The sequence below is a fragment of the Platalea leucorodia genome (genome assembly GCF_965183815.1).
Source record: "Platalea leucorodia genome assembly, chromosome: 3".
Lineage (NCBI taxonomy): Eukaryota > Metazoa > Chordata > Aves > Pelecaniformes > Threskiornithidae > Platalea > Platalea leucorodia.
Window position 1 is genome coordinate 69,061,552 of NC_138825.1, and position 15,850 is coordinate 69,077,401.

General features: G+C 39.4%; 1 protein-coding gene across 1 annotated transcript; it reads right to left on the reverse strand.

The window, feature by feature from the left end:
• Positions 1 to 9,872: 9,872 nt before the first annotated feature.
• On the reverse strand, positions 9,873 to 15,429 carry CENPW (centromere protein W). Its single transcript, XM_082306304.1, has 3 exons — positions 15,286 to 15,429; positions 11,661 to 11,774; positions 9,873 to 9,956 (listed from the first exon to the last, which is right to left on the reverse strand). Exons 1-3 carry the CDS (start codon positions 15,373 to 15,375, stop codon positions 9,930 to 9,932), a joined length of 231 nt encoding a protein of 76 aa, XP_082162430.1. The 5' UTR covers positions 15,376 to 15,429; the 3' UTR covers positions 9,873 to 9,929.
• Positions 15,430 to 15,850: the final 421 nt, after the last annotated feature.

The following is a 15,850-nucleotide window of genomic DNA, read 5'->3' on the forward strand; positions in this document are numbered from 1 at the left end:
ATCGGATTTTCATGCTTGAATAAAGGAATATGATATCAAATATTTAGCAAAAAAAACTTTAAAATATCTAATAGCCCTTGTAAGCAAAAAAACTGAACAAAAAATTAAAATAATCTAACAAAAATCCTCTCCATTCTCAACCAGAGAGTAGCCTGATATTTTAAATTGATGGGTTCTTCAGAGAATAAAACATAGCCCCAGGTAGTCTAAGTTCAATCTGGAGTTTTATACATTAGGAAATATCTAGAGTTTCTGAACTGGGAAAAAAAAAATCTAAATTTCTTAAAAGTTGTATACATAAAATCCAGTACGTGCAGACAAGGTCTTTGCACACCAGAACAAATGTTTTAAACTACAGTTAGTAGAGACAAAATAATACTTTCTTGGTAAATCACCAAATTTCTAAGACATCATTTTAGAGATACATGGCCTTCTGCTTCACCAGGAATTTCGCAAAAAAAGAGCCATTAGAAGAATTTTCCTTAGAAGAAAGGAGTATCCAGCTTATCCCATCCTCTTCCCTTGTGAGTGAAAGCAGGCAAGCAAGAAGTAGGAAAAAACCATGTTAGCAGAAATGTCTAAGGTACAATTCAGGTCAATATATGAACGTTTGTTTTGGAGAAGTTCAGTGTAATTAAGCATCCATTCTACCCAAGTAAAGATGATTTGGAAAGGTGTTTTCTTTTTATTTCCAAGAAAACCTTGCAAAAGATGCTACGTTCATGAAAATAATATGCCAAAGTAAAACTGCTGTGCTTGCACTCATCCTGTGTTTTTAATATTGCCTATTCTTCCAACTCTTGGCTATAGCTGCACTGCCAGCTAGCTGTTTAGCAAATAAGAAAAGTTCAACATAAGGCACGGTAGCATGAACAATAACCATAAAATTTCTTTGTGTTTGTAGGTACAAAATTATAGTCCAATTAACACCTTCTCAAGCCAGTAAGTTATTCCATACCTTGTTGAGACTTAACTTCAAAAATTGCAGTCAACAAAAAGTATCAGTAAACCCTAGGTCCCACTTTCACAGCCTCACAATGTCTGTGTTTATGCTACACATATACGGAAATATTAAAGTGAACAGGGAAAAGTAAACAATATTTCAGAAAGCTTGGGTAAGGGTAACTAGCTCCTACGCTTGGTTTCTCCCTGAAGACAAATGTTTTTGGGGAACATTTAATATTTGAATTTTACTCACAATTTAGGATAAACGAAAGCAAATCAATTAAAATATTCTATATTAATGTCCATAAAAGCACAGAAAAACGTACAGGAAAGGTTAGAAAAAGCTAGAAAATTCTCCAGGGCAGACCTGCTATAGAATCATGTGGAAAGACACCAAGGCCATTCCAGTACTGACGTCCAAAGAAATTCCCCCAGGATGTTACGGATACAGCAGTATATCTCCCAAGACCTGGATGTTTTCCCAAAGCAGATCCTTACTCCACACACCCACGGCTAGCAGGAGAGCACACGCCACAGGGCCACAAGACCTGAGACCAGAGGAAGTGTCGTATTCTGCCTTGACTGTGAGACTGAGCCTTTCATCTGCACAGCTATCTTCAGAGACAGTGGATTCAAACTAATTTCAGATCATTTGTCTGCAAGACATTGTATAAATCTGAAATAATACCAGTGATGGGACCAGACTGGTTTTTTCCTATTTGGAACCGTTCTTAGCCAACCGTGCCTTCTCTCCTTCCCATTTTATAAACTTCAGTAAGAGGAAAAGAAAGCTTCACCTAGCTGTTGATGGCTCCTTTGAAGCTCCTTCCTTAAATTCTCTTGAACTCAATATACATTTCAAAGCCAAAAGACTGCTGAAGGATTCTTGTACGAACTACAGTGCCTATTCATCAAGTTAACCATCTTTGGTAACTTTCCCTTCTTTCCACTAAAAAACAACGACCCCACCCACCCTCCCACCCTCCCAGAAAAAAAACCACAAACCAACCCAAAAAACACCATGAGTAGTGGTGAAGAGGGATTCTCATTCTTAATTCTGCAGCCACTTATATATATACACACACTTACTAATCTATGACAAACATCTATAGGTGAACAACCTGTTGGTCATTTAAACATTTAAATGAAAAATGCATTATTGCCCAAATTCATATAAAGAATACTAATGTGCCTTCAAAGAAAACTGATAGTTAATCCATTCTTTTGGCAGTAGTGGATTTTTAAGTGTCACTGTGGCCCTAAAATAAAACTTCGGTATGCTCTCCAGTCTTACCCAGAAAACGAAAGAGAAACAATAAGGAAAACAAATCAAGATGAGTTACTGAAAAGCAGATAAATTAATTTACATATACTGTTGATTTTTTTTTTTCCCAGTTGACTGGAGGTTAGCAAACGTGACACCCATCTACAAGAAGGGCCAGGAGGAGGATCTGGGGAGCTACAGGCCTGTCAGCCTGATTTGGTGCTGGGGAAGGTTATAGAGCAGAACAACCTGAGTGCCATCATGCAGCACATATGGGATGACCAGGTGATCAGGCTCAGTCAGCATGGGTTTATGAAAGGCAGGTCCTGCTTGACTAACCTGATCTCCTTCTATGACAAGGTGACCCGCTTAGTGGATGAGGGGAAGACTGTGGATGTTGTCTACCAGGCCTGTAGTAAAGCCTTTGACACAGTTTCCCACAGCATTCTCCTGGAGAAGCTGGCTGTTCATGGCTTGGACGGGCACACTCTTTGCTGGGTAAAAAACTGGCTGGATGGCTCGGCCCAAAGACTCGTGGTGAATGGAGTCAAAACCACTTGGTGGCCGGTCACAAGTGGTGCTCCCCAGGGCTCAGTACTGGGGCAAGTTCTGTTTAGTATCTTTATCAATGACCTGGATAAGCAGATCAAGTGCACTCTCAGTAAGTTTGCAGACACCACCAAGTTGGGCAGGGCTCTACAGAGGGACCTGGACAGGCTGGATCGATGGGCTAAGGCCAAATGTATGAGGTTCAACAAGGCCAAGTGCCAGGTCCCACACTTGGGTCACAACAACCCCAGGCAACACTACAGGCTTAGGGAAGAGTGGCTGGAGAGCTGCCTGGCGGAAAAGGACCTGGGGGTGCTGGTCAACACCCGCCTGAACATGAGCCAGCAGTGTGCTCAGGTGGCCAAGAGGGCCAATGGCATCCTGCCTTGTATCAGAAATAGTGTGGCCAGCAGGACCAGGGAAGTGATCATCTCCCTGTACTCAGCACTGGTGAGGCCACACCTCGAGTACTGTGTTCAGTTTTGGGCCCCTCACTACACGAAGGACATCGAGGTGCTGGAGCGTGTCCAAAGAAGGGCAACAAAGCTGGTGAAGGGTCTGGAGCACAAGTCTTATGAGGAGCGGCTGAGGGAGCTGGGGTTGTTTAGCTTGGAGGAAAGGAGGCTGAGGGGAGACCTTATCGCTCTCTACAACTACCTGAAAGGAGGTTGTAGTGAGGTGGGGGTCAGTCTCTTCACCCTAGTAACAAGTGATAGGGCAAGAGGAAACGGCCTCAAGCTGCACCAGGGGGGGTTTAGGTTGGATATTAGGAAAAATTTCTTCACTGAAAGAGTAGTCAGGCACTGGACCAGGCTGCCCAGGGAAGTGGTTGAGTCTCCATCCCTGGAGGTATTTAAAAGAAGGGTAGACGTGGTGCTTAGGGACATAGTTTAGTGGTGGACTTAGCAGTGCTAGATTAACAGTTGGACTTGATGATCTTAAAGGTCTTTTCCAAGCTAAACAATTCTATGATTCTATTTATTTTGCAAAATTTTAGTAATTATGGGAAAGTCTCCTATAAAGCTTAGACCAAGCAAGATGAACTTCTTTTGTCCACTTCTGATCTGAATTTTCAAGGTTTATTCATATGAATTTGTGGAAAAAACTTCCAGAATAGGCAACAGGAAAAGTACCATCAAAATTAACCACCATGTGGAACTCTGCTGACAGTTCAGGAAGATATCCCATATCCCAGAAAACCTTAGTTAAGCTGATATTAAGGTTGAACAGACACAGCACTAACTTTATTGGAAAAAGTTTTAGAAGAGCATTGTTACTTAGACTATATGAAAACTACTGCCCTCCTCCCCAAAAACCTAATCCTTTAAATTTGGAAAGTGCGGGAACCCACAATTGAACTTCAACATGAAAAACAAATTGTGAAACTACAAAAACACAATTAAGGTTGACCAGACAATCATTTACTATGCCGTGTGCTTACCTTTCCCTTTTCCTTACTGATCCCCCCTCTTTTTTTTAAACTAGGGTGTGTCTTTAACTCATTTTTAATTGCTAACCAACCTTCAGAAATCAGTAATATTTAAACAGCTGACCAGTTCTGGAAACAGCATTGTACACACATAATTTTCTCTGAAGAGTGAAAACAAACTAAAGAATAAAAAAATTAAACATGTTTAAGTGTAACCCACCATCAGTATATTAACTTCAGCTTTTACCCTGTGAGTACCCTCCCACAGCTAAGACTAGAGGCTCGCTTGTACTAAGAAGATTTCAGCTATGCAACAGCACTTTACAAACTGGCTTACATGTTACTTAAATATTTTCCTTTATCTGGTTTATTTATAAAACTTGTGTAAATCTCATTAAAACTGAATTCAGTTATATAATCTGATCTGTGTGTATACTTACCTGCTGAAGTAAAATTAAAAAATTCACGTTAGGCTGTCAATTTTAGAGGTTAGCACAAATGCAATTAGACCAATTTAAACCTGATATAAGGGATTAGAATCTCCAGCTAATCCAACCCTATTCCTTATTACATGTATTTGGAAGTGTTAGCCCTTTATAATTTTTGATTCAGGATCTGTTCAATTGCCAAAATATATATCTTTCTGTGCTTTCTACACACTTAGGATAGAAGTCTCTGTTTCTGCAGAGCCTGACCTAGAGCTAGGAGGTTAAGAGCAAGCCATTCCTGTAGGAAGTTCTCTTGGTTTTATTTAACTGCTGCAATCACATTATTACCCAGTAGCAAGGCTGAGTCTACATTTCTTTTGTAAACCAGAAGTAATTTTAGGGCTGTTGAGGCGTTTTTCTATGCTCTACCAAGTTCTCCACGCACTGAAATCATTCCCTCAGGAAAGTGACCTTCTCAGTAAGAAACTTGATCTTACAGGTATCAAATGACCTGAAAAGATCTTTCAGCAGTTTGGTCAGGATAACGTTAATAACCCAGCCCACAGGAGAATATCATGTACCAAAGCCTGTGTGAATTTGATGGAATGTGGACTGCAAAGAAACTGACATATGCCCAATACTGTTCACTAAACAGTAAATGAATGAATTTCAGCTGACTATGTCTGCAGAACCACAAGCTGTCAGTTGGGAAGATTCTTCACCAACTTCCTCAAAAAGTTGCAATTCTGTATTTAGCACAACAAAAATACTGTCAACGTCTTCTCACCCTAGAACTGAAGCTACTCAGACATGTAAATTTGTTTTATTATACTCTCTTATCACATCCAAGTAGGCTACCACAGCAGCTCCAAGTACAGTACCATTAAAACGTATCAAGGAATCTATATTCCAATACATATATATAGTATATTGAACTGAAAAACAACTACACACAGCACTTTCAAACAGTCTGAAGAACTTCTATGTGACATGTAGCTTACAGCTCTAGAAAAAGGAGTTTTGTTTTACTGTAATCAGCACTTTTATTTGAAATATAAGTCACACCTTCTAAATATATACTCATAAGTCACCTCAAAACCCTATGTATTTAAGACTTACAATGCCCTATCATTAGTTGTCATAAGCTGATAAAAGACAAATGGAATGCCGAGTCAGCAATTCAACCAGTACAAGCTATATGTTTTATAGTTAAGGTTGCTATATGAGCAACGTCCTGTACAAAAACCTCCTGCATAAAACTGCCCATAGAACGTACCAGTTTCTGAAAACGAGGCTATGTTGTACAAATAACTATAGACCTAAAACTGATGCTGAAACATTGAGCTTCGAAGAAAGAAAAAATCTTCAAGATCCATCAAAGCCTTGCATATCTAACTTTCACCCTCTCAGCATGGATCAGCAGAACACCCTTTTTTGACATGAATGGGAATAGTTTTTAAACATTAATTGCCCTACCTTATGTCAGCAGTGCAGGCTTGGCATTCTTCAAAAAATATCTGGAAGGGTCACAACCTATAGTATACTTTTTAGTAGGAATAAACAAAATATTTTCTCTAACGGGAAGTTACTGCAGGGAGGAAAAAGACAGTTTTTGCTCTATCCCCACCTTATGGCTAGAAAAAGAATTTTCCTGTTACAGCATACATATCTCTGAATTTTTTTCCTTTACTGCATCACTATAGCCAGAGAATATTTACTATTTGTATTGTGCAACTTAAGATTCTTTTTTAGCAACTGTGCACTCCTCCACATACAAGCACAATGAAACTCCAAGGCATAAATGTCCTCTCTAGCACCTGTGTTGATTTTCTGAATCAAAACAGCAGACTTAATGACCCAACAGGAGTTTAGATTCAAATAGAACGGTGATTATTTGGGCCTTGACCCACAAAAGCATACAAGTTCATTGTTCCTGTTGATTCCATTAGGAGTTAAACAGCTAGATCTCTCCGTAGATCTAACCTTCACTGATACACCATTCTTAATATTCACACTTTTTTTAACAGTTTTAAACCTAATAATCAGGTGATTTATACCACTCAGAAAATATTAAACTTACATGCCCTACAAATTAAAACAAAAGTATGCATGAATCTAGTTTTAAAGCTTTCACAATTATCTTCTCTCTTTGCTTATCTTGCAAGCAAAATGATGTGACCATGAGAGCTAGAATAGTGCACATTCCTCATGAGCAGACTTAGTCAAGTTGGCAAACAGCAGATCCTCTTTCATCAGCCATTCCATACATGAGATGAAACAAAACCAGCAGCAGCACCACCCCACAAGGGAAAACACTCTCTTCCCTCATAGTCACCCGCTTATCAATAAACATTTTTCTTCTTCTTTTGTGCCTTAATCGCTTGTGATACCACTCACTGGCCCAGGGACTAACATTAGCTATGTGGAAAGCTGAAAACCAAGACAAGGGCCACTAGAAGTACTTTTGCCAAATTCTTCTACTTCTTCCTTTTGACTTTTCCCCTTTTCATTGATGGTCATAGTGAAAGGGTGGGGTAGGACATGAAAGAGAAGAACACTCAAAGCTGCAAAGAGAAAAGAGTGGAAAAACTGGATAATGTCTTAGTGTGCCTTTAATTTTTTAGGCCTTCTATCCTGCGTTCTGGAGGAAATGAAGAGTCACAATTGTATTGTCTGAGCACCGCTCCTTCTCAAAATCTCTTTACTCCTACCTTTAAAACGAAAGGAAACTCAATTATGAGTCAATAGTCTCAATGGTTTCTGAACACTAAATTTCTCAAGTTTGCATGAAAACAGTTGAGTAGAAGAGACACCTTATTAATTCATCAGCATGACTCTTCCCTCAATAATCCTCGCCTTTTTCCTCCTAACAGCAGAGAATCAACACAGGAATTCAAATAAGAGAACCCAACTTCATTAGACCTTCTACCACAGATCTAGTTTAAAAAGTCATTTTCTAGAACTACATGCTTTGATGTTTTGTCATTAGAGATTCAATAACAGAAAAAAGACTATTAGTGTGTCCTCCAAGGTTATATTAATTGGAAGTGTTCATGGGTATTTAGACAACACTTCTGTAAGGAGCTTTGATTTAAAAAAAAACAGTAAGGAGTACTGGGTAGAGAAGAGATCCCATGTATATACATGAAGGAGTACAGAAGAGCTGCCAAATGTGAATATAATTAACTTCATGGTGAACATTCAAGAAGAAGATACTAGAAAAACATAATAGCATTGTATATTTCTGAATGCCTAACTACACTACATCAACCACATGAATTTTCAGTAAGCATTTATTTAAAGTTTAGAGAGAAACCTGAATACCTGCCAAGCTATTCAGGTCTTCTGAATAGCTGCCTGCTTCAGCTGTTACGAAATGTTCACAAAGTACTGGCAATCTAGTGACAGGACACATTCTGACTTGAACTTCTCGGGGCTTAGAGAAAAAAGTCTCTCTCCTATAAAAAAAACCCTGCACCCTCTTAACCATGAATACAGGCCAAAAAACACTGTATAAAATATTAAAAAGAAGTACACTGGTGGCTGGTTTTAACCCTTCCTTGCCTCCTTTCCCAATGGTAGCTGATCATCCATTTACTACATAAGAATAAGAACATTCCACTAAGGTCAGAGTGGATCTCGCTCCTAGGCAAATCAAGAAAGAAAAAGTGAAAGTGGACATCAAAACAAGTTCCAAAAGAAGCTACAGCACTCAACTGTACAATGAGTAAAGGTACGTGATTATACAAGCCTATAAGAAAGTATTGCAGGGAGAAATTAAGAGAAAACATTTCTAACAAAGGAAAATCTAGTGTTGCAATAAAATTGCAACATTTCTAACAAAGGAAAATCTAGTGTTGCAATAAAATTGTTAAATCATGGACAGTAATTACAAAAAACCCCCATAAATACCTAGTCAGAGGTATTACTGAGAACGTACTTCGTATTATTAAGTCCAAATATTCTCTACACATGTATGTTCTCAGCTTTCTCTGTGGATTCCAAGGGAGTAAGAAAAGAAAATGCAGAATAAGGAACGTAGTCAACCTTACAAGAAGCAGACTGAACTAAGCCCTATGAGTTAAGTAAAGCAGAAGAGTCATCCTTCCTTTCTGCATACTGTAAAAGGATGATTTTTCACAGGTTGTACAGGATTTTAAAAAGTACATGGACATGACATGAAATTTGAAGTTCTGGCATTGCTCCAGTTTCCTTAGACTACAAAAATATTTATGAAATGCAATTGTTTTTCGCTGAGTTTCTAGAATATACTCAGTAACATGTTAAACAAAATTAGACTACTCAATGTTTTTAAAAATTCTTTAAGAATAGCTCACTGTGCATATAAAGGATCGGCTACCACATATTCCACAAGACTGTATTATCAGCTCAAACTGTGAGATTCAACTATATCTTTATTAAAAGATTTATTAAGCAAAGTGTTCAGCAACTGTTTAAAAATATCAGATTAGGAATAGAATATGATTTTAATTTAAAAAGATATTTTTATATAATGTACATTTACAGACTTCTGACAAGTTAGGATGACACTCCAAAGGTGGATGTAACTTGGCACTCATGCCAACTTATCTTCACTATTTGTACAGGATCTAACTTCAAAAACATCAGTTGTGCCAGATCTTTTCTTTTCCATAATGTACATCTGTCCACAGCAACTGAATTAGAGACCACCAACTTGTCTCATATACCACATCAAACAATAGGCCAGCTTAACAGGTCAGAGCATGATTTAGAAATACAAAATACAAATTCTTTCCCCAGAACACAGAATTTTTCGCCTACTTTTCAAAGTAATTTAAAAATATTAAGACATTTATAAATAAATTGAAGCCAAGATATTTAATACACTAGTTTCTACAACAATTGTTTTGAAAGCCAAGATTTTGTTTAGCTAGTAAATCTGCTTTGAACTGCCTAATCTATAATGGATTTAGTGAAACCTGCATTTTTATTACTCTTCTCCTTTAAAAGTTTCACACTTCTCATAATAAATGACACATCATACCTGAAAAGTGACTATGGTATAGGCATTCCTCCATTATTATGGAAGAAATAAGGTACATCAAAAGTCTTAAGTGACAAGTGACACACATTTTAAAATTATGCATGAAGTGTATGAAAATATACATTGTAAGATTCTTAATTTTTTTTTTTTTTAAGAAATAGCAAGATACTTAGGAGATAGACATCAATAAAACTAAATACTTCCACAAGTGCAAAAGCTGGCTCACAGGATCTCACGTTAGTAAGAAAACACAGAAAAACATGCTTTGAAATTCCAGTGGTCTGTTTTCTAGCCTCTGCTTTTCTTTAAAATAACCTGCAAAAAGAAAAAAGTATATTTATCACTGCTTTTATCACTACAAACCAGACAGTAGCAAGAGATCCAAAACGCTAGGCTACTCAGACCAAAAGTTCACCCAGCCAAACAATCTGTTTCCAGAAGTAGAGTCACCAAGGGTAAAAGTCTATGGAAAAGGTTAGAAATAAAGAAAGAGCATGGAGAAAAATGCCATATCAGAAAGTATTTTTATAAATAAGACCATTCATGACCAAGAACTCTGTAAAATAAACGGCTTATTTTAAAAATTAATGCTGAGAAGTGGCAACAGCGCTCTCAAGCCCTCAGAAGATTCCTTAAAGCTCTTGCCCTGTTAGGCCTAGACAAAACGAAAAAAAAAAAAGATTTGAAATTATGCAGCTACTATGCTCAATTTATATTTGTAATGCCTTATTTCTTTCTATATCAAGAGTGCCCAGACCCTTGGAAGGACATTTTTTGGTTTGGAGTTTAAGTTGAAAAATGAACTTCAAAGTCCAAGTGGGACCATTTAAGTGTTAACATTATTAAAATACAGGCAGTTTTTCCTTTCTTCTCATCTTAAAAAAAATAAATGGAGCACAAAAATGTTCAAATAATGTTAAGATTGCAGTTAAAAAGAAATTACAAATGCGTAAGATTCCAACTCTAACATTCACTTGGCTACCCTACACATCCTGTATATATTTCTGTTACTATAGTAATAGAAAGTATCAAACTAAACATTTCACCAGAGGAAAAAAAAAATACTGACGATAAATAGAAGCCACAGGACCCAAATATCAGACACCACTGAGTTTTGTTCTTCGAATTTGCCCAGCAGTAGTAGGTGGTCGAACAGATAACCCAATAAATTAAAGAGACTGAGTTCCTTCATGAAACCTAGGTAAAGCACACATATCCTAGTGAGTGAAATGAGCTACAGAACACAAAAGGATTTCAGTCATACTTTGATACTACTCTAATTCTTTCTAGAGAAAGCAAGCTGCGTAACAGCTTTCTCTTTCTCTTCTTTTGCATGTACACAAAACTTACCATGCTCTGTAATGCAGGGGATTCCTCCTCCACAGATACTCATACAGCAATTTTTTTTATGCTGAACTACCCATATAGCAATCCACAGTTAAATCCTCCCTTAGTTCTTCCCTTGCCGAACACAACATCACACAAAGTATTTGCTCAAGCAGTATCCACACAATGCTGCAAGAATCCTCTTCAAACGTCCTTCAGACTAAGCAGGTAAGAACTGAAGGTGTAAGATATTTTAACCTCTTTGGACTATTTCTCACTTGTTCCATAAACCTTCATTTATATTACTGAAGTTAAGACAGCATGCTTCCTTGATATAGTATCATCTGAAATAAAGATCCTCCAACTTTCAAATTTGCTCCTGTTCCCTGGGCTTTCAGCCCATGGGTGCTTGCTGGTAGACTACTGTGTAGACTTACCCACATATTGAAACTATGAATGTAAACATGGAATAATCAAGAAAAATAGGGCTACATTTAGCAGGGCAAGGAGAGTTAATCTGATGTCTGGGTAACAGTGAATTATGCCAATGATGGATTAAAAAACATTATGTTTCTGCAGGTTTTGGATTATAAATAAAAATATATCAACACTAACACAGAAAACTTTTGCATATACTCTCATTATACATTTTACATTGAACAAAAAAGAAAAATACTTAAAACGCGTTATTACCTTTGCTGCAGCTATAGTGTGCTCAGGTTTAATTATTTTACTTTTGTTCTCAAAAGCATTTGTCCTGGCTTCTTCTGCTAACCGATGGAGAAACAGTAAGAAGTTCAAATGCACCTTTAAAAGAGGGAAGAAAAAAAAAAATCAAGAAGGATTCAAACTGTTTAAGCACAGATTGGTTTTTTTAGAGGTTCATTGTTTGAGACAGAAGGATTCACATATTAGACTGCTTCCAAATTCCTCAAAGGTGTTCTCAGGAAAACAAAGTACCATTCAGTTCAAGTCTTAATAAATTCCCAAGACGTTCCTTACTGCAAGCCACTTGTAAATATAGTTTAAATTTAGTATATTTAAATTGTAAAAGTGTTCTAGAAATGATCATACAAACAACAACTGATCTAACAGAAATCAAATCTGATTTTTATTACCAGTTTCTTATAATAAAATGTAAACATAAATATCACAGAATAAGTAGGAGCCTTTTTGCTTGCTAGTAACTGTATTCAGCTTTCAGCGACTACAACAGCCAGACTTTTGAAGAACAGCAAATTCATCCCTGCCTTATCACCAAATGGACCACAGACAAGTTCAAGGACTTCTGCCCCTTTCCAGTGCAAAGGAGCATTGACATTAATTTCTCCAGAACAAGAAATTCTCCGCTGTCAGGAGGTTCCATCCATTTTTTCCCAGCTCATCACTTACTTAGCCTTTTTACATGAAAAGAACTGGTAGGGCAGTATTCCGTTCAATACAGAATGCTGCTCGGCTAATACAGAAGCAGCAAAAATTTCAGCAGGCAAGGAACTGCTCCAGCTTGGACTAAAAACTGCCAGCCAAAAGCACCCCTGTGCAATAAGGGAACTATAATACAAACCTCTAACATTATACAGACTTTATGTGAACTATTTCAATAGTCCAACGTGAAAATTGGTAATTGCACCTTTTGTAAATTAAACTTTCAAACAATATTAACTTTGCTAGGTAAAGTATACAAAAATACTTTTTCAATCAAGAGCTCAGAAAAATATTACTGAAATATATGAGAATTTTATTTATATGAATTAGGTGATATTCTGCCATACCTGATCTGCAAAGCCTAGAAAGACATAACAAGGAAAGTTACAAGTTAGAGTTTATAGGGAAAACTTTGGCAGTGGGTTTGCAGCACAAAGAATCTATTAGAGGACAGGCATTTCAGTTTTCATATGACAAGTAGCTTAGGGGTTTTTTTTAATCTCCTGAACTAAATGAAGCCAGCGTGCAATTGATAAATTTACGTAATATTTGACATCAAACTGGACTGGCTAAGTACCACAGTAGATTCAAACATAAAGCATGGGTCATTCAGGAAGATAGCCCAGAAACTGAACTAGCCAATTCTTATATTTCCCTGCAGAAGACACAAGCACTCTGCTCAAAATGCATATGGTTTCGTCTTGTTAAGAGAGCTAGTATATAAATTTCTAAAGTATTCAATCTAATCACTCTTACAAGGTTTGTAGGGAATAACAGAGACACTAAAAAACATACTGACACTACTTACTTGTCTAACTACAGGACTAAATTCCCCCCCTTTTCTTTTAAACAAAGCAAAACTCCAGCTGTGTTGATTATTTATTCATAAAGAGCTGTTAGCCACATGCCTAGTTAAAGAACATCATGCACAATCACCACCCCTGGACGTTTCTGTTTAAAGGTAAAATAAAAAAGCCAAGCCTCCTAACATTAAAGGCCATTTAATTTGACATTACCAGAAGAGATAATCTAAGCTTCCACCATATTATTAAAATTCATTCTCATCTCGTCTTTTGTGTTGGAATGAGTATTTGCATAGCCATATTTTAAGCTAGATCACATTGTTGTTGTTCATTAGTTTCAGTCAATTCAATTCACTGATTATCTTTGAAGTCCACAGAACACTAGTGCCAGGACGAGGAAGAGATGGGAACCAATGGCTAAGATTCGGAAGGATGTCCCACTTACCCCTTTTCAGACAGCTACACCACCTTGAAGCCAAGTTAACACAAGTACGGAAACACAGACCAACTGTTAGTAACGACTACAAAAAAAATTATTAGTGATTGTGTAAGTTTGATTAGTTGACTAATGCATTCCACTGAGTAAGCTCTGAGCAGGTCTGAGCATGAGTAGCAAGGGGACATGTCCTTAGTTCATAAAATACTCCAAAGATAGCAAAAGCAGTAGGATGAGATCATATTTTTATTAGATCAATTAGAAAAATATGTACTGTTCACATTCAAATGTAAATCCTTTCATGTAATTACCATATTCATTCATATCAATCTCCATTTTTTTTAATTTTGTATGTTTACATTTAGCTTCATATATCCAGACACCAACCTTCAAGATGCTGCAAGACACAACTTTTATACACATATGAAACATGGACTTACAATTCAAGTCAGGGACCATACTAGTATACAGTATGCATTAATGCTCTGAGAATCACACACATTTGAAAAAAAGAGGGCATGACTGTCAAGCAAGTTAAGCCTATTAAGTCACTTCAAAGAATATTTTTTTATGCACAGATATTATTATTTTTTTTTCAATATGGCAGCTACCACAAGCTCTCCTGAGGTCAGGTTTCCTTGCTGCAGTTGAGTAATTTCTTGGTGAGACAAACCCTTCCTGTGCCACAAATCCCTTATTGCAGGTCAGAAGGAATCCAGCTTTGTTGGCCTCAGTTTTCTGAAACTTGTTCGATATGGCTCCATTATCCCTGCACCTTTATGGCAGATGTTTTTAAATCACGAACAGGATCCCAGCACCTTATTCTCCTCATGAGATTACTAACAAGACTTGTCATTCCTTTGTTCAAGATGCCTTAACAGCTTAGCAACTCATTACTCACAGTTCAGTCGGTTGATACCTGTATACCCGAATTGCTCTACATAAACAACAAACATCTGCACCTTACAGCCACATAATCCAAATTCGTATTTGTCAGTCCATCTACATCTAACTCTTTGAACAGCAGTGTGTACATGTAGTGACACAGTATTTATGCATCAGTCTGTCCCTGAAACCCCAAACTGTCAGAAACATACAATACAGTAGCCACCAGCAAAGCAGAAAGCTGCAATCACTACTTACTAGTATTTTATTAGACTAATCAATCGTCTGTCTCCCCACAAACTGTGCCTCCCCTCTGTAGGTCACAGCAGAAACACCATTAGTAGTAACTTGACATCCCATTACACCCAGCACCTCCTAAGTACTCCAGTGCGCACAATCCATCGGTCCACGTCTTTCAAGCGACAAAACATTTCGAGACTAAATGTCCCTATTTAGAGACACCTGCCCCTAGGCAACCAGAAGAGCTGCAGCTGCCCGCCATAGCCAAAAGCACAACTGCTCCCGGCCCTCCGCTGGCGACCCCAGGCTCCTCGGGCGAGCACTCATGGAGCAGGAGGATTCAGCCCTTGAGCTCACCGCGCTGCCCGAGCGGCTGGGGACCGGAGCCGGCTGCTTGGAGCAGACGCTGCCCCCCGCCTGTGCCCGGAGCAGGCAGGCTGGAGGCTGCCGGGGCCAGCGCTGAGGGGCGGAGCGGCCCGCACCCAAACTCCAGGCCGCACAGTCGGCGCCCGCCCCTCTCCTTCCTCACCAGCAGGTCGGCGTTAGCCGCCAGGCGTAACTGAGGCTTGTGCTTCTTTATGATTTTCCGCAAAGTGCTGCGGGGCGCCGTGCGCTTCATCCTCCTCCTCCTCCTCTTCCTCCCGCTGAGGCCGCCGCCGCCGACAACGGGCCCAACGGCTCCCGCCCAACCGCCCTCCGCCGTTCGAATCCGCCGCCCTGGCGCAGGCGCGCGCCCGTCGTGACGCACTTCCCAACGGCCGCGCGCGGTGCCGCCCCCGAGAAGCGCCGAGGCGACCGGATCCCCCCGCGTCCCGCCCCGCTCCCGGCGGCGCGGCCCCGACGCTGAAGCGTTCCCCTGGAAACCGCAGGAAATCGTAGTAATGAAGGGAGAGCCGTGCGGCGCCGCTGCCCCGGGCCGCCGCGGGGAAGGCCGAGAGGGAAGGAGGCGCCGTCCCACCTGCGCCGCCGCTCTGCGCCCCCGGGCACCGCCGGCAGCCGCCCCAGCCCGCGGCTTCTCTCGGGCGCGCTGGGCCTGGCCCTCGCCCCGCGCCGCTGCCGGCAGGCGGGGGCTGTCACGGCCCACCGGCAGCGGT